This window comes from Podarcis raffonei, chromosome 10 (assembly GCF_027172205.1).
Source record: "Podarcis raffonei isolate rPodRaf1 chromosome 10, rPodRaf1.pri, whole genome shotgun sequence".
NCBI lineage: Eukaryota > Metazoa > Chordata > Lepidosauria > Squamata > Lacertidae > Podarcis > Podarcis raffonei.
Genome location: NC_070611.1, coordinates 73,521,825 through 73,544,106, shown reverse-complemented (window position 1 = coordinate 73,544,106; position 22,282 = coordinate 73,521,825). Strand labels below are relative to the sequence as shown.

At 46.8% G+C, this 22,282-nt stretch overlaps 1 protein-coding gene across 1 annotated transcript in view; it reads left to right on the top strand.

Moving 5' to 3' along the window:
* Positions 1 to 18,899, top strand: part of TYMP (thymidine phosphorylase) — a 29,688-nt gene extending 10,789 nt beyond the window's left edge. The window contains exons 7-9 of the mRNA XM_053405398.1: positions 5,280 to 5,510; positions 9,813 to 9,953; positions 18,433 to 18,899. Of these exons, the coding sequence (XP_053261373.1) occupies positions 5,280 to 5,510; positions 9,813 to 9,953; positions 18,433 to 18,602 (542 nt within the window). The 3' untranslated portion in view covers positions 18,603 to 18,899. The remainder of the gene's footprint in view (positions 1 to 5,279; positions 5,511 to 9,812; positions 9,954 to 18,432) is intronic.
* Positions 18,900 to 22,282: the final 3,383 nt, after the last annotated feature.

Sequence of the window (22,282 nt, the reverse complement as noted above, 5' to 3'; positions counted from 1 at the left end):
GAGGAAAGAGTAAATAACCCCATCATGGCTCTGCAACTTTTAACCTGGAATTGTAACGGTTTAAATATTCCCAGAAAAAGAAAAAATATATTTCATGCTTTAAAGAAAGACCAATTGGACTTGATTTGTTTACAAGAGACTCATGTGACAAGAGCACATAGAAAATTATTAATAAATAAAAGATTGGGACAAGAATTTATATCTTCAGACAGAGTAAAAAAGAGAGGAGTGGTGATCTATGCAAAGGAAAGTTTGCAACCGAAACAAATTTTTAAAGATGATCAAGGAAGATATTTGGCAATAGAAATTCAATCTCAAGGAGAAAAGTTTTTGATAGTGGGAATCTATGCACCAAATGAAGGGAAAGCTGAATTCTTTAAGAAGTTGCATGAGACTTTGATGGACTACATGGATTACAATTTAATTATGATGGGTGACATGAATGGAGTAGTTTCAACAAATATGGACAAAGCACAAAGACAGGTAGTTACAAAAGACGGAAGACTACCAAAAACTTTCTTTGAAATGACTGACAATATGGACTTGATCGACATTTGGAGAACAAAACACCCATTAGAAAGAGAGGGAACCTTCTTTTCTGAAGCCAAAATGACATGGACACGGATTGACCAAATTTGGGTGACTAGCAGTATGGCGCAGAACATAAAGAAAGTGGAAATCTGCCCAAAAACTTTCTCCGACCATAACGCAGTAAAGATGGTGATGAAGCAAACAACAACTGGCTCCTTCAGATGGAGAATGAATGACACCTTATTTAGAGACGAGGAGATTTGTAAGAAGGCCCAAAAAACTTTGAAAGATTATTTTGAAATTAACTTAAGGACTAAAGTAGAAAAAAGAATAGTATGGGACGCAAGTAAAGCCGTGATGAGAGGGTTTTTGATACAACAAAATACATTAAAGAAAAGAAAGCAAAATGAGAGGAAAGAGAAAATCTTGGAAAAGATAAAAGAAGGGGAAAGGAAATGAAGATTGAAGCCAAAATCGCAAGAGATTTTAAGAGAAATTAAATTATATCAAACACAATACATGGAACTGATGAATCAAGAAATAGAATGGAAAATTAAACAAATGAGACAAAAGATTTTTGAATCTGCAGATAAATGTGGCAAGTTATTGGCTTGGCAAATAAAGAAGAGACAAAAACTCAACACGGTAACAAACATAGAAGTGGAAGGAAAGAACATATGTAACCCAGTGGAAATTAGGAACTGTTTTCAGAGCTACTTTAGACAACTGTACACACAAGAGCCGCAGAAAGAAATGGATATACAACAATTCCTTGAGAAAAATGGGCTGAAAAAGATTTCGCAGGAAAGTAAGATAATTTTGAACCAGGAGATATCAGCACAAGAAATAGAAGATGCCATTCAAAGTATGACGTTGGGCAAATCTCCTGGACCGGATGGACTGACTTCCAAATATTACAAAGTTTTGAAGGAAGGGTTGATACAACCTTTGAAGGAAGTCTGCAACGAGATCATGGAGGGGAGAAGGGCACCCGACACGTGGAGAGAGGCCTACATTACACTTATACCAAAGACAGAGACTGAAAAGACTCAACTTAAGAACTACCGACCCATCTCGTTACTAAATGTGGATTACAAAATCTTTGCTGATATTTTAGCAAAGAGATTGAAAAGAGTTTTGATGGAGGAGATTCATGGGGACCAAGCGGGCTTTCTCCCGAAAAGGCATTTGTCGGATAACGTAAGGAATATAATTGACATTTTGGAGAAGTTGGAAGTGAATATAAACACTAAGGCTGTTTTGATATTTGTGGACGCCGAGAAAGCCTTTGACAATATATCTTGGAGTTTTATGTTGAAGAACCTCCGGGGGATGGGGGTAGGCCAAGGGTTTGAAAATGGTATAGGTGCAATATACTCTGAACAGAAAGCAAAATTAATTGTAAATAATGTGGTTACAGAAGAGTTCAAGATTGAAAAAGGGACACGTCAGGGGTGCCCTATCTCCCCACTACTTTTTATATCGGTCTTGGAGGTTTTGCTTAACATGATTAGGAGGGACCAGTTGGTTAAAGGGATTCAGGTCGGAGCTAAACAATATAAATTGAAAGCATTTGCAGATGACCTAGTACTTACATTACAAGAGCCAGAAGCTAGTACGAAAAGAGTTTTGGAAATAATTCAAGAGTTTGGTCAAATGGCAGGATTTAAATTGAACAAGTTAAAGACTAAGGTATTGGAGAAAAACTTAACACAGGTTGAAAAAGAAAGGTTTCAGAACGAGACAGGGTTGACTGTGGTTAAAAAAGTGAAATATTTGGGTATAAATATGACAGCTAAGAATGTGAACCTATTTAAAGATAATTATGAAAAAACTTGGACAGAAGTGAAAAAAGATTTGGAGATTTGGTCAAACTTGAAGCTTTCCTTGTTAGGTCGAATTGCAGTTATAAAAATGAATGTATTGCCAAGAATGTTGTTTTTGTTCCAAGCATTACAAATAATGGATAAAATGGACTGTTTCAAGAAGTGGCAAAAAGATATATCTAAATTTGTCTGGCAGGGCAAGAAGCCCAGAATTAAATTTAAGATATTAACGGATTCAAAGGAAAGAGGGGGGTTTGCCCTGCCAGACTTTAAACTGTACTATGAAGCGGCAGCTTTCTGCTGGCTAAAAGATTGGCTGCTTCTTGAAAATACAGACATTTTGGATTTGGAAGGTTTTAACAATATTTTTGGGTGGCATGCATATTTGTGGTATGACAAGGTTAAAGCACATAAAAGTTTTAAAAACCATATTGTCAGAAAAGCACTATTAAATGTCTGGGTCAGATATAAAGATTTGCTGGAAAACAAAACTCCAAGGTGGCTGTCGCCAATGGAAGCCAAGGCAGTTAAAAAGTTAAATATGGAGTCGAAGTGGCCAAGATATTGGGAAATCCTGGAAAAGGAAGGGGACAAACTGAGATTGCAGAGTTTTGAGAAATTAAAAGGGAAGGTGAGAGATTGGTTGCACTATCATCAAATAAATGAAGTGTTTAAATTGGACAGTAAAATTGGCTTCCAGGTGGAAAAATCAAAATTGGAGACTGAATTGTTAGAATCCAGTACTAAGAATTTGTCAAAAATGTACAATTTGCTGCTGAAATGGAATACACAAGATGAAACGGTGAAATCAACTATGATTAAATGGGCTCAGGACATTGGTCATAATATTTTGTTTGCTGATTGGGAAAAGTTGTGGACCACCGGGATGAAATTCACGGCATGTAATGCCTTAAGAGAAAATATTATGAAAATGATCTATAGGTGGTACATAACCCCAGTCAAGCTTGCAAAGATTTACCATTTGCCTGATAATAAATGTTGGAAATGTAAAGAAAAGGAAGGTACATTTTTTCACCTTTGGTGGACGTGCCCGAAGATTAAGGCATTCTGGGAAATGATCTATAATGAACTTAAAAAGGTATTTAAATATACCTTCCCTAAGAAACCAGAGGCCTTTCTCTTGGGTATTGTCGGCCAAGGGGTGTTAAAGACGGATTTAACTTTCTTTATGTATGCTACAACAGCAGCTAGAATACTCATTGCAAAGTACTGGAAGACACAAGATTTACCCACACTGGAAGAATGGCAGATGAAGGTGATTGACTACATGGGCTTGGCAGAAATGACGAGCAGAATCCGAAACCAGGGAAGAGAAGCAGCGGAAGAAGAATGGAAAAAGTTCAAGGACTATCTAAAGAAATATTACAAAATGAATGAAAGTTAGAATGATGTTGGACTGGAAAGTAAATGGTTACTATTAGCAATGGTTAAGACAAGGAGAATAAGGAAGATTAGCTTAAATTTAAAGTAAAATAAGGCAAGATTTGCTGAGTAATTGATTAGAATCTGGAATACAGAAAAGGGAGGCATGAGGAAGTCGGGGAAGAAAGGTATAAGAAATTAAGATATGAAATGGTACTTGTTTTTTGTGTTGTTTTTGTTTTTGTTTGTTTATGTATTTGTTGTATTTATGTTATGTCTGTGTGGTCATAAAAACTGTTTAATAAAAAATATTAAAAAAAAAAAAAGAATCTCCTGAGGAGTCTGCTGATTCTCCAGAGAGGAGGAGGCATGTTCTGCTCTCTACTTATTCTGCGCCAGCACCACATCAAAGAGTCAGTCAGTCAGTGTGTCGGAGAGAGAGAGACTGAGTGTTAGAGATCGTGTGTATAGATAAGGTTGCTGCTAAGAGCAGCTGCAGGCACTCAGTGCAGTTCAGCGTTCATTTATGCAAAGACCTCATTTAGCTCTGTATATAGTTGTGTATTATAGTTGTAGATAGAATAAAAGAAGATATTCTACAGAGCTGCTCTCCGAGTCGTTTATGCTCTGCTATACTCTGCTATACTCTGCTGTGCGACGACTGTCTACTTGTGGAAGTGAAGCAACAACACTTACCCCAAAAGCAACCCTGCACAGAACTCACTGTGCCTCTGGAAACCCAAAGGTTTAGTAAACCCATCTGCCAGATTCTGCTGGCTTGGACAGTACTGCAGCTTCACCAAGCCTGTCTGGACACTCTGACACACATTTTGGAAACGGATGTCTAGATGCTTGGTTCTGGACTTGAACTGTCCAGACCCTGCCAACTTCGGACAGGGTTGATTGTCTTCCCAAACAGTGATGGGCAAACAACAATCCCCTACTGGAAGTAGGAGCATACGCCCTGATTCTCTTCACAAGGACTCGAGTCAATGGCTTCAAGTTGCAAGAAAGGAGATTCCGACTAAACATTCGGAAAAACTTTCTGACAGTAAGAGCTTCTCAGCAGTGGAACAGACTCCCACGAGAGATGGTGGACTCTCCTTCCTTGGAGGTTTTTAAGCAGAGGTTGGGTGGCCATCTGTCATGGATGCTTTAGCTGAAATCCCCGCATTGCAGGGGGTTGGACTAGATGACCCTTGGGTCCCTTCCAAGAATCTATGATTCTATGATTTTATTTTCAGTATAAACAGGACTCCGTTTTCGCAGCTACACACACTCACACAGCAAAGGCTCCCGTTTCCAAAAAGGACAGGAGGGGGGTGGTCTTATCTCTCCACCACTTTTAATTGTGGAGGGGAGGAAAAAAGGAAAGTTAGGACATTATGGGATCAAATCAGAAACCAGGATGGCTTCTGTGTTTCTGGGAAATCGGGACGCTTGGAGGGCATGAGGGTGTGAGTCGGGGTGGGGGTGGGGAAAGGAAGTCTCTCTCTCCATGGACCACCCAACTCATCCATTTTTCTTCCATCTCTCCAGGAGGAACCTTACTGTGGCAGTGTGGGAGAGCCAGCTCTGTTTCCCAAGGCGCTGCCCGCATTGCCAAAGCCCTGGACGATGGCTCTGCCCTGAGGACTTTCCAGGCCATGCTGGAAGCGCAAGGAGTGGAGGCCAACGTGGCCCATGCCCTATGTGCCAGGGGTCAGGAAGAGCGATTCCAGGTGCTGGGGCAAGCCTGGGCGCAGGAGGAACTGGTGGCTCTGCGTGATGGTAAGGAAGGGGGTGAGCTGTTAGGGATTTTTATCCACCCGTGCTGCTCCAGCAAGTAGCACTATGTACGTTTATATCATGTGAGTGCCTGAGAGCGTGAGCAGGAAGTCTCAGCACTGTTATAAAGTTAATAATAATAATAATAATAATAATAATAATAATAATAATTTATTTATACCCCGCCCATCTGGCGGAGTTTCCCCAGCCACTCTGGGCGGCTTCCAATCAAGTGTTAAAAACAACACAGCATTAAATATTATAAACTTCCCTAAACAGGGCTGCCTTCAGATGTCTTTTAAAAAGAAGATAGCTGCTTATTTCCTTCACACCTGAAGGGAGGGCGTTCCACAGGGCAGGCGCCACTACCGAGAAGGCCCTCTGCCTGGTTCCCTGTAACCTCATTTCTCACAATGAGGGAACTGCCAGAAGGCCCTCGGAGCTGGATCTCAGTGTCCGGGCGGAACGATGGGGGTGGAGACGCTCCTTCAGGTATACTGGGCCGAGGCTTTCAAGGTCAGCACCAACACTTTGAATTGTGCCCGGAAATGTACTGGGAGCCAATGTAGGACTTTCAAGACCGGTGTTATGTGGCCCCGGCGGCCACTCCCAGTCACCAGTCTAGCTGCCACATTCTGGATTAATTGCAGTTTCCGGGTCACCTTCAAAGGTAGCCCCACGAAGAGCGTGTTGCAGTAGTCCAAGCGGGAGATACCCAGAGCATGCACCACTCTGGCAAGACAGTCCGCAGGCAGGTAGGGTCTCAGCCTGCTTACCAGATGGAGCTGCTACACAGCTGCCCTGGACACAGAACTGACCTGCGCCTCCATGGACAGCTGTGAGTCTAAAATGACTCCCAGGCTGCACACCTGGTGCTTCAGGGGCACAGTTACCCAATTCAGGACCAGGGAGTCCTCCACACCCACCCGCCTCCTGTCCCCCCAAAACAGTACTTCTGTCTTGTCAGGATTCAACCTCAATCTGTTAGCTGCCATCCATCCTCCAACCGCCTCCAGGCACTCACATAGGACCTTCACCGCCTTCACTGGTTCTGATTTAAAAGAGAGGTAGAGCTGGGTGTCATCTGCATAAGTTCCACTTCTGTGTGTGATGCTTTTCTGTACTGCTGCTGAAAGAGCACAGATATGGGACTTCCGGGTTAGCGCCATCGGCGAATGGCGGAGTTCCTCCGACTGGAGGAACGGGCTCCGTGGAAATTGGGTCTTCCCGCCGCGGCGAAGGCGGGGGCCCGTTAGAAATCCCAGGCGGAGGAAGCCTGGGAACGTGGGGTTCGGCAGAGCACCAAGAGCGCCTCCCCTACTCACGAGGAAACCCTTTTTCGGGGCTCCGGAGTGAAGTGGGGTGAGTAGCGCGGTGCATCGAACCGATTGCTATTTCCATGGAGGGAAGCCACGTAGCCATCGCCGGAGAGCGCTGACCTTTTCCTGATGACATTTGGACTCTAAATCAAGTACCCATGAGTAAACGGAGATTCGGATTACGAAATCTGCAAATTTATGAATTAGACACAAAGCGGGAAGGTGTAAACAGGAAGTCCACCTCCCGTTCTTGTATACAGATTGAAGCAAAGACCTTGCAACCTAATAGCCTAAAAAGTTCTTTTAAAGTTGGAAATTTCCTGCACCCATAACCAACAAAACCCCCTTGGAAGCAGGAGAAAAGGGGGGGGGGAATTTGACTGTTTAATCCTGCAGGAAGTGAGAAAAGGAATATAAGTTTCCACCGTCCCAAACCTGGGGATGGGGTGTCGGGACAGAAACTGTTTGAGACGTCCATCGATTGAAAGTGGAGTATTTTGACAGACAGAAAAAATAAAAAGAGAAACAATCTAACTTCAACGCTACCTTCTGCATTTTTGCTCTTTAAAGAAACAAAGTATTTGAAATCGAAAGGACTTGAAATCGAAAGTAATTTTCTTTGTTCGATACTTTCTTAAAAAAAATAAAAATGGATACAAATAGAAATTGTGTCCCCTAGAGGGAGCCTGTCAGTTTGCGGTCGCAGCTTACATATGAGAGATTTGGACCGTGGGAACAGCTGTTTGACCTTGCTTTTGAACAGAAATGTGTGGCCAGGAAGGTTTGGTGTCTGCCCTTGGCAGGACTAGTGCTTTGCTGGAGCAGCTGTGCGACAAAATGAGCCTGATGAATGAAAAATTGGACTTCATGAGTGCTGTGGCCAGTGAATATGATTTAACAGGGAACAAGGATAAAGAAGCTACACAGCGATCAACTCGGGAGTTCGGTTTGACAGGGCAAGTCCAAGGGCAGATAGAGAAGGAAGAGGCAGTAGCTATTCCCCATACAACACAAATGGAAAGATTTAAAGTTCTGCAGGAACAAAAGCTACTGCATTGGAGGATTGAACTTGGAGAGTGCTGGGAAGTATTTGAAGTCAAGGAAGCTTTTTTACTCTAGTGGGAAGTATTTGAAGTCAAGGAAGCTTTTTACTCTAGTGGGACAAATACTTTTTGGACTATAAAGATTAAGACTGGGACTGGGACTGGGGGGAAGGGGTCAATTGGATCAAGGGAAATGGAAATCAGTACTGGATGGAACCCCCCCGGAGACCCACTCCCCCAGAAATTAACAATAGACAGAGAACTGCGTAAGCACAAACAAGAACAAAAAAATTTGCAGAAGGGGCCTAGAAGAGATTTAAGGTCCTCGGACATTAGAACACCAGATTGATGGACTATGTAATGGACAGAAAGGACTGATATGACCCGAAACCAGGAAGAAGGGACGTTGGATGAAAATCAGAGATATGAAGGGAAATTCTATGTTAATTTTGGAATTAGTGTAATATTATTGAAATTTGAGGGATTATGCTGGAAAGGAACTAAATTGGCTTTAGTAGAAATGATTTTAATGAGAAATGCATGAATGTGATGTGATTTTGAAATTTTAAGATTTTTAAGATAAGATAAGGTTAAAGAGAGTAAGGTAAATTGATTAACAGATAATATTAAAAGAGGGAAAGGTTATGTTGATTAATAAATAAGGTAGAGTGTGAAGATTAATTACGTAAACTAAAATTGAGAAATATGGGAAGAATTTGCTGAAATAACGAACTAGAATACAAAAAGGGAGGCGTGAGGAGGTTCAAGAATTAAGCAAATGAAAAAATGTAATTTGAGATTTGTATTTTTTCTTTTTCTATTTTTATTGTTTTCCTTTTTGGGTTAGGGTTGGGGTTTTATATATGTATTGATGAAACTTTGAATAAATATCATTTGGAAAAAAAAATGAAAGAGCACAGATATGCTGATGGATTCTTTGTATATAGACTGTAAAATAAAGTAATTTAGAGCTACTGATTGACTCTTTCTTCTGTGATGAGATGCCAGAAGATGAGTGTGCTCTGCTCAGGAGGGAGGGGTTGCTTATCACCGGTCTCTCTGGATTGAGGCGAGATTTACAGCCAGAGAGTGACCATCGGAGAAACGCAATCATTCCACAACCTCCCAGGCGCTGGCGGAATGGCGTTCTCAATAACATCAAATAGTCTCAGACGCACAAGCATGGCCTCCATCTTGAGTGCCCAGCACCTGACGCAAAGTGAGATATAGGTCCTCCTTCAACTTCTCTGACTAGGGTATTTAGCCATAAAACAAGGGAGCAGGGCCTTTTCTGTGGTGGCTCCCCTTTCACAGAATGCTCTCCCCAGAGAGGCCCACCTGGCACCATCATTACATGTCTTTAGGCACCAGGCAAAAGCATTCCTCTTTACCCAGGCCTATGGCTCTTAAATAATCTATAGCCTGTGAAAATGTGGGGGAGAGGACTGCTATTGTGATGATTGTTCTATTTTTATGCTGTATTTTATTATGCTTTTTATTATGTTTTTATTATTGATGCTCTGTAATGTGTTTACACACACACACACACACACACACACACACACAGCTGGTCACCCAACCTCTGCTTAAAAACCTCCACGGAAGCAGAGCCCACTAACCGTAAGTCAGGCTTCGTCAAACTCTGCCCTCCAGAATATTTTGGCCTACAACTCCCATGATCCCTAGCTAGCAGGACCAGTGGTCAGGGATGATGGGAACTGTAGTCTCAAAACATCTGAAGGGCCGAGTTTGAGGAAGCCTGCTGTAAGCAATTTGCTCCACTGTCAAATGTCTCTCACTCTTAAAATGTTCTTCCAAATGTTCAGTTGGAATCTCCTTTCTTGGAATCTGAGTCCATCGGTTCAGGTCCTACCTTCCGGAGCAGGAGAAAACAAGCTCGCTCCTTCTTCCATGTTAACCACCGTCCTGACTTTCCTTCACAGGGACAGTCCAGCAGATCCTTGGCCTCCCCATTGCCCGGGTAATACATGGTCTGGGAGGTGGCCGCAGCCAGAAGGGGCAAATGATCAATCACAGAGTGGGAGCTGAGGTGCTGGTCTCTGTGGGGCAGAAAGTGAGGAAAGGTAAGGACTTCAAGCGGGGTGTGTGTGGGTGTGTGAGAGAGGGGGTGTGTTCATCTTCTAGTTTGGTCCGCTTTTGTACATGGGATGGGGCAGTCGGGTGTTGTAGGAATTCTAAGGTCCCAAATATAAAATAAACGTTCTTAAATGTACAAGGCAAACACATACATAAGATAAATAAAGGTAAACGGTAAAGGGACCTGTTATGTTCTGAGTTGAATAGGATCCAAACTGCAGCAGTCTGATTGGTCCTAGAACAATAGGATTCAGAATGCAGCAGTCTGATTGGTCCTAGAACAATGCAGCAGTATGATTGGTTGGCAGGAACTACCCAATCATGCTCCAGATAGAAGTGAATCCACAACCTGATTGGCTTACAGTAGAATTCCGGAATTAGCCAATCATGTGCAGCCCATTGTGTAAATAATGTATATAAAGCAGATACTTTGAGGGGACTTTCATTCATTCCTCCTCACCACTATGAGCTGAATAAAGAGCATGAAATCACTTCGCGACTCTGAGTATATTTCACTGGCGACGAAGGTGGGATCCCGCTGAGCTGACTGCCACACACAGCACCGCAGCACCGCCACCTGCCACACCGCTGCCTCGCACCGTGTTCCAGGCTTCAGCTCCGGGACACAAGGAACTCAGAATGGCAACCGACAACAGCTTCTCGCCATTCAACCCAGCATCTGGAGACTGGGAAGCGTACGCCTCCCGTTTCACCTTTCTCCTAGAAGCCAAAGGGGTCACCGACGAAGAAGACGCCAAGAAGAGGGCGATATTCTTCAGCGTCTGCGGAGAGGAGACGTTTGAAATCGCCCGGGCTCTCCTTGCGCCTGAAGACGTCGCTACTGTTCCATACAAAACAATAATGGAACAGCTGAAGGGGCACTTTTCGCCGCAGCCCTCAGTGGTGGCTCGTCGAAATGCCTTCTACGCAAAGCGGCAAGCCCCTGGGGAAACCATAACTGGGTTTGTGACCTCTCTCCGCCAAGCCGCCCGGTTCTGCAACTTCTCAGAGCTGGAGAACATGCTTCGTGACCGCCTCGTCGGTGGCCTGAAGGATGAGAAGCTGCAACGACGCCTCTATGCTAAGAAGGACCTAACGTTCCAGGTCGCTCTGGAGGAGGCCCTGGCAACGGAAGCTGCCGAGAGGTCGACGCAAGAGGCACGGCCGAGCCAGCTGTCCCAACCGAGGGTCCACCACGAAGACCTCACCGACGACTCAGGATCCGACAGGGAGGAGGTGCACCGAGTACAGCAGCGCACTCAAGCAGCCCACATACCACAGCTGCCTCGACGAGAAGGAGGGAACTGCGCAAGCTGTGGAGAAAGTCACGAGAGGAGGACCTGCCGTTTCCGCAACGCAGAGTGCAGGCAGTGCAGAAAATTGGGACACATCGCCCGGGTGTGTCGGGCTCGGCCCACCCGATGCCAGGCATCAGATGACCAATCCAAGAGCCCCAGGTCCCAGGGCCCAACGCACCAAGGCAACTCGACAGAGCTCACGGACTTCCAGGTATACCAGTTGCCCCACCCCAACGTAGAGAAAATTTATGTTGACGTACAGATAGAGGGGGCCCCATGCCGCATGGAGCTTGACACGGGTTCAACTCTATCCATAATCTCGGCAAGGACCTTAAGGAAACTGTGTCCTACTGGGGGTCCCAAACTCAGGCCGGCCCCATTCACCCTCTGGGACTTCCAAAAACGTAAGGTCCCCACAATGGGGGTGGGGACCTTCAGGGTGCAATACCGAGGGCGGACGCGGCAACTGGACTTGCTTGTGGTCAAGGGCCCCTACATTAGCTTACTGGGATTGGCATGGTTTGGACCACTGGGGCTAGCCGTCACCGGGGTGAACCACACTAGCTTACAAGTGGACGTGGACGCCATATGCAAGGAATTTCCGGGGGTTTTCGATGGGAAATTGGGACAGTATACGGGCCCCCCCATTGCTCTACAGCTTGACCCCGCAGTACGACCGGTCAGGCTCAAGGCCCGCCGGGTTCCGTTCGCCCTGAAACCCCGTATAGACGAAGAATTGGACCGGCTCGTGGAGCAAGGAGTGCTGGAGCCGGTGCCTAATGCCCCCTGGGAAACCCCAATCGTCACGCCTGTCAAGCCTAATGGTTCAGTCCGCATCTGCGCAGACTACAAATGTACCATAAACAAGGCCCTCACGGCCCATGCATACCCAGTGCCAGTGGTCAGCCATGTTCTTGCCACCCTGGCTGGGTCGAAAATTTTTGGCAAGCTGGACTTGGCCCAAGCATATCAACAGCTGCCAGTAGATGAGGCCACAGCAGAGGCACAGACGATTGTGACGCACAGAGGAGCATTCAGGGTAAAGCGGCTGCAATTCGGTGTCAGCGTGGCACCAGGCATATTCCAGAATCTAATGGACTCTCTACTTAAAGGGATTCCTGGCGTCACCCCCTTCTTCGATGATGTGTTGATTGCCGGGCCCACACCAGAGGAGTTTGAGGACCGCCTCCGCACCGTTCTGCACCGTTTCCAGACGGCGGGTCTCAAGGTGAAGCGGGAAAAATGTCTACTAGGAGTGCCTGAGGTGGACTTTCTGGGATTTATGGTGGACGCAGAAGGGGTCCACCCGACTGGGGACAAGGTACGGGCCATTTGTGATGCCCCAGCGCCCAAGAACAAGACTGAACTTCAGGCCTTCTTGGGACTATTGAACTTTTACCATTCCTTCCTTCCCCACAAGGCGGCGGTAGCAGAGCCCCTACACAGACTCCTGGACAAGCGGGCCCCTTGGGTGTGGGGCCAGCGCCAGGAGGCCGCATTCCAGGCAGTCAAGGACTTGCTTGTCTCAAACTCGGTCTTGGCACACTTCGACGAGAGGCTGCCGGTGGTGCTAGCATGCGATGCCTCGCCCTATGGAATTGGCGCTGTCCTGGGACACCAACTCCCGGATGGAAGAGAGGTACCGGTGGCATACTTTTCCCAGACACTCAACGCAACCGAGCGGAACTACTCGCAAATCGACAAGGAGGGTCTGGCAATCGTGAAGGGAGTAAAAAAATTCCATGATTTCTTGTACGGGCGGCCCTTCACCGTGGTGACTGACCACAAGCCGTTGCTTGGCTTATTTGCCCCTGAAAAGCAGACCCCCCAAGTGCTGTCTCCTCGCGTCCTCAGGTGGTCAATTTTCCTTGCCAGCTACCAGTATGCACTGATTCACTGTCCGGGGAAGGCGATGGGCCATGCGGATGCCCTCAGCAGGCTACCACTACCGGAAACAGGCCCCGACCCAGCACCTGCACAAGAGGTTATGAGCCTGGAGCTGCTTCCCGACCGCCCCATTCAGGCACAAGAAGTTGCACACCATTCCAAGAAAGATAGGGTCATCTCCCGGGTCCTGGACTGGGTGTGGAGGGGATGGCCCAGCAGCAGCCCCGGGCCAGAATTCGCCGGCTACACAACCCGCAAACATGAACTGTCGGCCCACAAGGGGTGCCTGTTATGGGGAAGCAGGGTCGTTGTTCCCCAGCCCCTCCACAAAAGGGTCCTCACAGCCCTACACGAGACACACCCAGGGGTAGTAAAAATGAAGGCCCTTGCCAGGAGTTATGTGTGGTGGCCGGGGATCGACGGAGAGATAGAGGCCTGGGACAAAAACTGCCAGGCCTGCCAAGAATCCCGCCCAGATCCCCCAAGGGCCCCAGTCCAGTCCTGGGAGTCCGCCCGAGCACCATGGTCACGCCTGCATGTGGACTTCGCTGGCCCCTTTCAGGGGAAAACATTCTTCATAGTGGTAGACTCCTACACCAAATGGCTGGAAGTCGCACTGGTACCGTCCACTTCTACGTCCGCAGCCATCCGGGTACTACGCAGGCTGTTTGCAACCCACGGGCTCCCTGACACTCTCGTCTCAGACAACGGGACTGCATTTACATCAGGAGAATTCCAAACCTTCACAGTGCAGAACGCCATCCGCCACATCCGTTCGGCGCCATTCCATCCTGCCACCAATGGCCAAGCAGAACGCATGGTGCGGACCACCAAGGACACCCTTCGCCGCATGACGCAAGGGGATTGGGAGTACCGCCTTGCCACATTGCTTCTAGCACAGCACAGCACCCCCCAGCTCAACGACTGGCCGGAGCCCCGCTGAACTACTAATGGGTCGGCGCCTTGCAATCAGATTGGACCGCCTTCACCCCGATAGAGCTCAGGATGAGGTAGTGGTGGGGGAAGGCAGGAACCCCTGGACCTTCGAGGCCCAGGACCCAGTGTACGCAAAGAATTTTGGGGCAGGCCCAGCATGGGTACCCGCCACAGTCACCAGGGTCACTGGCCCCGTGTCGTACGAGGTGCTAACAGATGGGGGGCAATGCTGGCGCCGCCACTGCGACCAGATACGGTGACGATTCCCGGGAGAAAACCAGGAGGAGGAAAGGTCAGAGGAGTCCCAAGGGAACAGAGGGGCAGTGAGGCCCATAGAGCACGAGGGGCCAGCAGGAGAGGCAGAATCAGTAAATACAGAGAGGACCTGCGAGGCCGAAAGGACACCGGAACCAGAACCACGACTGAGCGAGCCGGTTGCGCCAGACCAAATAGCCCCATCACAGCCAGCATCCTTGGAACACGAGCCAGAACCTGAACCCCGGACCAGGGAACACCCCAGGCCGCAACGCACACGTAGGCCGCCAGCGTACCTCGAGGACTATGAATGCGACCTCCCGGGCAGGACTGGAACTTAGAGGGGAGGGGTGTTATGTACTGAGTTGAATAGGATCCAAACTGCAGCAGTCTGATTGGTCCTAGAACAATAGGATCCAAAAGGCAGCAGTCTGATTGGTCCTAGAACAATAGGATTCAGAATGCAGCAGTCTGATTGGTCCTAGAACAATGCAGCAGTATGATTGGTTGGCAGGAACTACCCAATCATGCTCCAGATAGAAGTGAATCCACAACCTGATTGGCTTACAGTAGAATTCCGGAATTAGCCAATCATGTGCAGCCCATTGTGTAAATAATGTATATAAAGCAGATACTTTGAGGGGACTTTCATTCATTCCTCCTCACCACTATGAGCTGAATAAAGAGCATGAAATCACTTCGCGACTCTGAGTATATTTCAGGACCCCTGACCATTAGGTCCAGTCACGGCCGACTCTGGGGTTGAAGAAGAAGAAGAAGAAGAGTTTGGATTTGATATCCCGCTTTATCACTCCCCTTCAGGAGTCTCCAAGCGGCTAACATTCTCCTTTCCCTTCCTCCCCCACAACAAACACTCTGTGAGGTGAGTGGGGCTGAGAGACTTCAGAGAAGTGTGACTGGCCCAAGGTCACCCAGCAGCTCCATGTGGAGGAGCGGAGACGTGAACCCGGTTCCCCAGATTACGAGACTACCGCTCCTAGCCACTACACCACACTGGCTCATCTCACTTTACTGGCCGAGGGAGCCGGCGTACAGCTTCTGGATCATGTGGCCAGCATGAATAAGCCGCTTCTGGCGAACCAGAGCAGCGCACGGAAACGCCGTTTACCTTCCCGCCGGAGCGGTACCTATTTATCTACTTGCACTTTGACGTGCTTTCGAACTGCTAGGTTGGCAGGAGCAAGGACTGAGCAACGGGAGCTCACCCCGTCACGGGGATTTGATCCGCCGACCTTCTGATCAGCAAGTCCTAGGCTCTGCGGTTTAACCCACAGCGCCACCAGCATCCCATTTAGGTACATACATAAGTATATAAACCACATTTCTGAAACAGTACAGGAGAGCAATCTTAAAGCCATTTTGACTCTCCCAAATTGACCTCAAATATTTCTCTGCAAGGAGGAAGGAAGTGGGAAAGCCCTTCCATTGTCTTTTGCTTACCTGTCTTAAGGGCATATTTGCATATGAATAGGGTGAGCCTGTGACCTGGACTCAGGAACTAAAGTATTAGCCATCACAAAAGAATGGCCAGGCTGCCCAAGTAAAGCAATCAGTGACCATTAACAGACCTTTTTTGATGTATGCATGATGTTTCGGGGGGGGCGTGGTGGTCTTGGGCTACAGGGTGGGCAATTTCAAAAGTCTATATAAGGGCCTGTGCACCATTGTTCTGGGTTCCTCCTCCCTCCTGCGTGGGGTGAGTGGGGACCCTGTTGCAACAGTTTAATAACGATCAGGCTTACCAGCTGCTTTGCTTCTCAATATACTCTGGTTGGCCTCTGTTATTTTCCTCTTCCGATAGGGGTCCCACTTAAGGACTCTATACGGGCTCTTGGGTACCCCATAAGGGAAAAGGAGCAGTTTTTTTTCTTATAATGTGGGGGACGCACAATCTTGATTCAGACAGCAGAGTTTCTTGGTCCACCCCTGTCAATAGGGTGTCCTCCCAAGTGTTTTGCGTCACAACTTCCATCAGCCCTAGCGCGTGTGTATAGGGGTCATGGTGTTAGAATTCCTGCTCCATGATTGCAGTCATGGGATTGTTGTCTATCACATGACGGTATATAGAATCATAGAATCATAGAGTTGGAAGAGACCACAAGGGCCATCAAGTCCAACCCCCTGCCAAGCAGGAAACACCATCAGAGCACTCCTGACATATGGTTGTCAAGCCTCTGCTTAAAGACCTCCAAAGAAGGAGACTCCACCACACTCCTTGGCAGCAAATTCCACTGTCGAACAGCTCTTACTGTCAGGAAGTTCTTCCTAATGTTTAGGTGGAATCTTCTTTCTTGTAGTTTGGATCCATTGCTCCGTGTCCGCTTCTCTGGAGCAGCAGAAAATAACCTTTCTCCCTCCTCTATGTGACATCCTTTTATATATTTGAACATGGCTATCATATCACCCCTTAGCCTCCTCTTCTCCAGGCTAAACATGCCCAGCTCCCTTAGCCGTTCCTCATAAGGCATCGTTTCCAGGCCTTTGACCATTTTGGTTGCCCTCCTCTGGACACGTTCCAGTTTGTCAGTGTCCTTCTTGAACTGTGGTGCCCAGAACTGGACACAGTACTCCAGGTGAGGTCTGACCAGAGCAGAATACAGTGGCACTATTACTTCCCTTGATCTAGATGCTATACTCCTATTGATGCAGCCCAGAATTGCATTGGCTTTTTTAGCTGCTGCGTCACACTGTTGGCTCATGTCAAGTTTGTGGTCAACCAAGACTCCTAGATCCTTTTCACATGTACTGCTCTGAAGCCACGTGTCACCCATCTTGTATTTGTGCCTCTCGTTTTTTTATGTTTTGACTCCACAGAGTGGGAAGTGATGGAGACAGGATGTTTGTGTTACTGCGTTCTGTGAAGTGGGACTATTGTCCTTTGTTCTTTTTCTCTTTGCTGTCTGATGCTAGAGAGAGAGGGAGCCATGTTGCAGTGCTCCGTGTGTGTTTATGTGTGAATAAAGTAGATTAGCCAACTGGCTGGCTTCAGGAGCTGCTCAGAAGTCCCCATATGATGGTGGTGCCAGGGGCTCTAAGATGCAGCTTCCGGGCTGCCTCCACCTTCCCTGAGCCCAGCAACTAAGCTGCAAAGAGAGGCTTCATGCTGCCTTTCGGAGCAGCCTCACAACTCCTACTTGCGTGCAAGCAGGTATCTCTCAGCTGTGAAGGGAGGCTTCATGCTGCCTATCAGAGCTTGCGTGCAAGCAGGAGCGGGGCGGGGATCTCTCAGTTAGGCAACGGAAAGCCTCCCTTCCCAGCTGAGAGATCCCCACCCCCTCCTGCTTTCATGCAAGTAGGAATGCGATTGGGGCTGCTCTGATGGAAAGGGAGGCATCGCGCACCACTTCCCTAAGAGAGTCTGTGTACTGGTCCAGTAAACGCTTCCGCTGCGCCACCAGCAACAGTTCTCTTTGCAGAGCTTTAATTAAGTCCAGTGCAGAGATTCTTGTTGCAGTACAAGCTTCAAAGTCTCAGCAGCAAAGAAATAACGACACAGGGAAGCCTGTCTTTCCAAAGACGGGTTTATTGCAGAAAGATAACAGAAACACCTCCGGAGCTTTCAGACATTTTTGCTTCACGCCCCACAGGCAGAGAAAACACACTCTTTATATACTGAGCAACTTAACAACTTAACGAGCTTGACTACTTAAAGTCACATGACATTGCTAACTTGCCAGCGTCTTAGGTTTCACACCCTAACATTCCCCACCACCAAAGAACCCACAACTCAGGGGCTCCCCAGGCTCATGGAGAAAGGAGACAGAAGCCTCGGAGGAAGGGGAAATGTGGCGGTCGAAGTCAAGGCGGCAGCCACCCCTCTGCCACCGCCATCACTGCATCATCAATGTCCCGAACATGTAGTATTTATTTATTTATTTAAAGTCATTGAAGTCATTGAAAAAAAAAATCTGGTAACCTTAGGATAGGAGATTTGCTCTTGTGCTTGAATCCTGCTTGTGGCATTTGTTTGGCCCCCGTGAGAACAGGATCCTGGGCTGGTCAGGCCATTGGCCTGATCCAGCACGCTCTTCTTATGTCCTTACAACTACTTCTTTCCCCTCCCTTCCAGGGGATCCGTGGATCCGGATCCATTATGAGAATCCAGAGTTGGGTGATGCTGGCCGGCATGAATTGCAGGAGGCATTGATCCTGGAAGACTCTGAGCCCTTCGTTCCTGGCTCAAAGGTGGCAAGAACTATTCTCCCGCAGGGCAAATGGGCCAGGGCAGATAAAGATTAGCAGGCCTGAAGTGGGCTGAACAAAGTCAGCCCCCTGTTGACTGTTCACAGGATGCGGGACGAGATGGGCCATGCGACCGATCATGTTAGGATCACTGTGCTTAGCTCTTGAATCACCTACAGCCTTGGAACGGGGGGCTTCTTCTATTTTTACTGAACCCATGGCAGGATGAGAGAATGTGATTTTTGATTTGGCAGGATTTGAGTAATACTTGTAACTTGATAGGGCTTAATCTAACTGACTTTGAAAATTCTGACCCCAAAGATACTTGGAAAATTATCAGGAAGAATTTTACAGAAAAAAAGGGTTCTCTCCACTCTTGAGGTTGCAAAGCACAATACTTGCTCTCCTTTCTATTTAAATCTCCCTTTGTGTAGAGGTTTTCAAAAGGGATACATAACAAATCTGAAGAATCATGAATGGTGCAGGCTGTTTATGTTAGCCAGATTTAATATGTTTCCCTCAGTGAGAGTGAGAGGAAGATATTTAGCTCTCCCAGAATCAGAGCGTCTCTGCATATGTAGTAAAAAGGAACCTGATACTTTGGAGCGTATTTTCTTTTCTTGTGATTTGGCATTTATGCCAGAAGAAAATTATTAGAGGCCTTACAACTTAATAGGCAGATTTCTATGCTACCAACAGTTCAGGACCAGCTTTCGGACAGGAATGATCAAATTACTTTAATAGTGGCTGAATTTCTGAGTGCTGTCCATGTAGAAAGACTGGGCCGTTATAAAGAGAATTAGTGGTTCTTAATTGATCGGGGATTCGGTAGCGCTGTATTGTATTATTTATGCAAATTGATTTTCTCTGGAGTCAAAAATCTGACTGGGACGAACCTTGTTATGTTGAGTTCGTATTTTGCACAATTTGTATATGGTGTCTGTTTGATAATGTGTGGTTTGCTATGCCTAATAAAGGATCTTGATTGATTGATTGAGTAATGCTTGTAATATACTAAAAAACTAAGGTAAAAATGGATTACTTTCAGAAAAATGGAGAAATTATATGATGCAGTAGACAAAGTTTGATGATGGAAACCATGGAGGGGTGGAAGGAATCCTAAATGTTGATGATTATGATTACCCTTTGAATTCAAATGTATAGCGTAAAACTGAATAAAAAAAATTAAAAAGAGAAAATGTGAGTTTTGCAATGCCGCCCTTTCCCTTATAGAGGTGGCACAATGCAATTTTTGTTGCATGTTTTGAAATTTGTAGTATACTTCCATGTCCCTGTGTCGTCATAATGCCCATTCTTGAATGGCACTCAGGTCCATTTCTGAGAAGTTTCTGCTGTGTATGCTTAAGAAAACTGTTATTAGGGGCACCTTCAGAATTCTGCTACTATGCGGGTGGAATTTAGTCATGTCCTGGTGTGATAAGAATTTTAAGGTCTCAGATATATATTAAATGTTCATAAATGTACCAACCAAGCACATACATAGATCAGCACAGGAAGACCTGAAATCATTTTTGATTCCCAAACTGACCAAATGTTTTCTCTGCAAGGTCAAAGGAAAATGGAAAAGCCTCCCCATTGTCTTTTCCTTCACAAATCCTGTCTTAAGGGCACATTTAAGATATGAATAGGGTGTGAGTCTGAGACCTGGCTCGGGAACTAAGTATTTATCATTACAAAAGACTGGCCAGGCTCTCCAGGCAATCCAGTCAAGTGACCATTAAACAGGTAACCTGTCAGACGAGATAAACAACGCACTCAGATTTCTGCTGTAGACCACCTTTTCTGTTATGTAGGTATGATGTATCTGGGGGGTGGTCTTAGGTTACACCCTTCTGTGATTTATGTATGATGTATGGAGGGATGGTCTTGAGCTCCAGGGCAGGGAATTTAAAATATCTATATAAGGCCTTGTGCGCCATTGTTCTGGGTTCCTCCTCCTTTCCTGCGGGTGAGGGGATCATCCTGTTGCAACAAATCAATAAAGATCAGGCTTACTAGCTGCTTTGCTTCTCAACATTCTCTGGTTGGCCTCTGTTATTTTCTCCTACCAATAGGGAACCTACGTAAGGACTCTATAAGGGCTCTTGGATTACCCCCAAAGGGAAAAGGGCAGAGTTTTGTTTACAACACTGGCAAATTCAGGTTGTGTACTTTAAAGGACTTTCTAGCCAAGTTTGTGGATAGGCCCTGGATTCTACAGAGCAAAAAGAACAGATGGTGCTGTTAGGCACGCAGTTCAGCTTCTTAAGAAAATCGCTTTCCCTTTGAAACAATCCCAAGAACCTTGCCCAAATGGCTGTGGAGATATTCTTAGGAGCACTGGAGCCATGGCAAGCACATTGTAGGAAGCCAGAGGATTGGCTGATTAAGGCTTCCTGTGGTCAGAGGTGTGGGAAATATGACTGCAGTGCCCGATTTATGCATAAGCTAAACGAGCTACAGCTTAGGGCCTCACTCTCTTGGGGACCCCAAAAAATTTAAAGGAAAAAAAAACCTGGATGCACATTTCCAAAACATAAGATAAAAAACAAATGAAATAAAACCTACCTACAGCAACAATGTTTTGTGTTGTGTAGGCTCCTATGATGTAAGTCATGGGCCCCGCCTGCTCCCTCAAATATCACTGCTTTTCTCCTTTCTATATATAGGGTGCCTACATTCGGCTCTTTATAATTATTAGTATATAATTAGTATATAATTAGTATATAATTATTAGGCCAATGGCGTCCGGGGGGTCCGGCACACTTCTCTGCGCGGCTTCGCTCTTCCCCCAGGGACCTTTGACTCAGCAGAGTTAAACACAGCGGAACAGAAGCAGGAAACGTTCTTCGTGTGAGGGCAATAATTCAGGCTGAAACGCAGCAGTCTCCTTATCTTTAAAGTCTTTATTCCTTAGCAAAACACAACAGCTATAAATCTCCTGGCGACAGTTCGCTCATCGCTGCTCGCTTCACGGAGCAAACACGCACACTGAGAGACGCAGTAAAACCCTCCCTTCAGTGTTCTAAACCCGCCCTCAGAATGTGAGGCGTCATCACTCAGAACTCTTAACCCTGTAAGTTCTGAGCCTCTCCTAACACCCCCTCTCGAATCACGTTCTGAGAGGACTTCTGAGTGTTCAACACTTTTCCCATTGCCTTCCGCCCCTTCCTGGCATCGTTAGGCACCTGTTGAACCTCACAAACCTTAGGTTCGCACTGTGCGAAACCAGCCCACGCATTTGTGACCTGAAACCTCTCAGGTGGAATTCCCTTTGTAGCCCGCGATGACCGCCTGGGCACAAACTGGGGTGCTCCTTTTGACCCACTGGGGCCAGCGTGTGCGTCTTCCTCATCAGACGACTCCCCCTCTGACTTGACACGTCTGTGAGCTTTCTCCATTATGCGCACAGGAGATGAGGGCTCACTCTTGGACACTCCCTTAACAACCTGTGGAGACGCCCTACTCTGTTCAGGGACCTGGTCTCCACCAGCAGGTTCAGGCTCTGGCTCTCCTTCCTCCTCTGGGTCAGACAGACAATCTGGGTGAACGTCAGAGCGCACTTTGCGCCTTGTCCAACCATCCTGCTCAAAGAACTCAGCCTGTTTACTGACCAGAAGCTTGGTCTGATCACCTTCTGGATATGCGAATCTCCACCCTTTTGTCGCAGGCTCATATCCACAGAAGATCATTTCCTGGTACCTTGGGCCACCCTCCTGCTGCAGAAACTTTGGTAC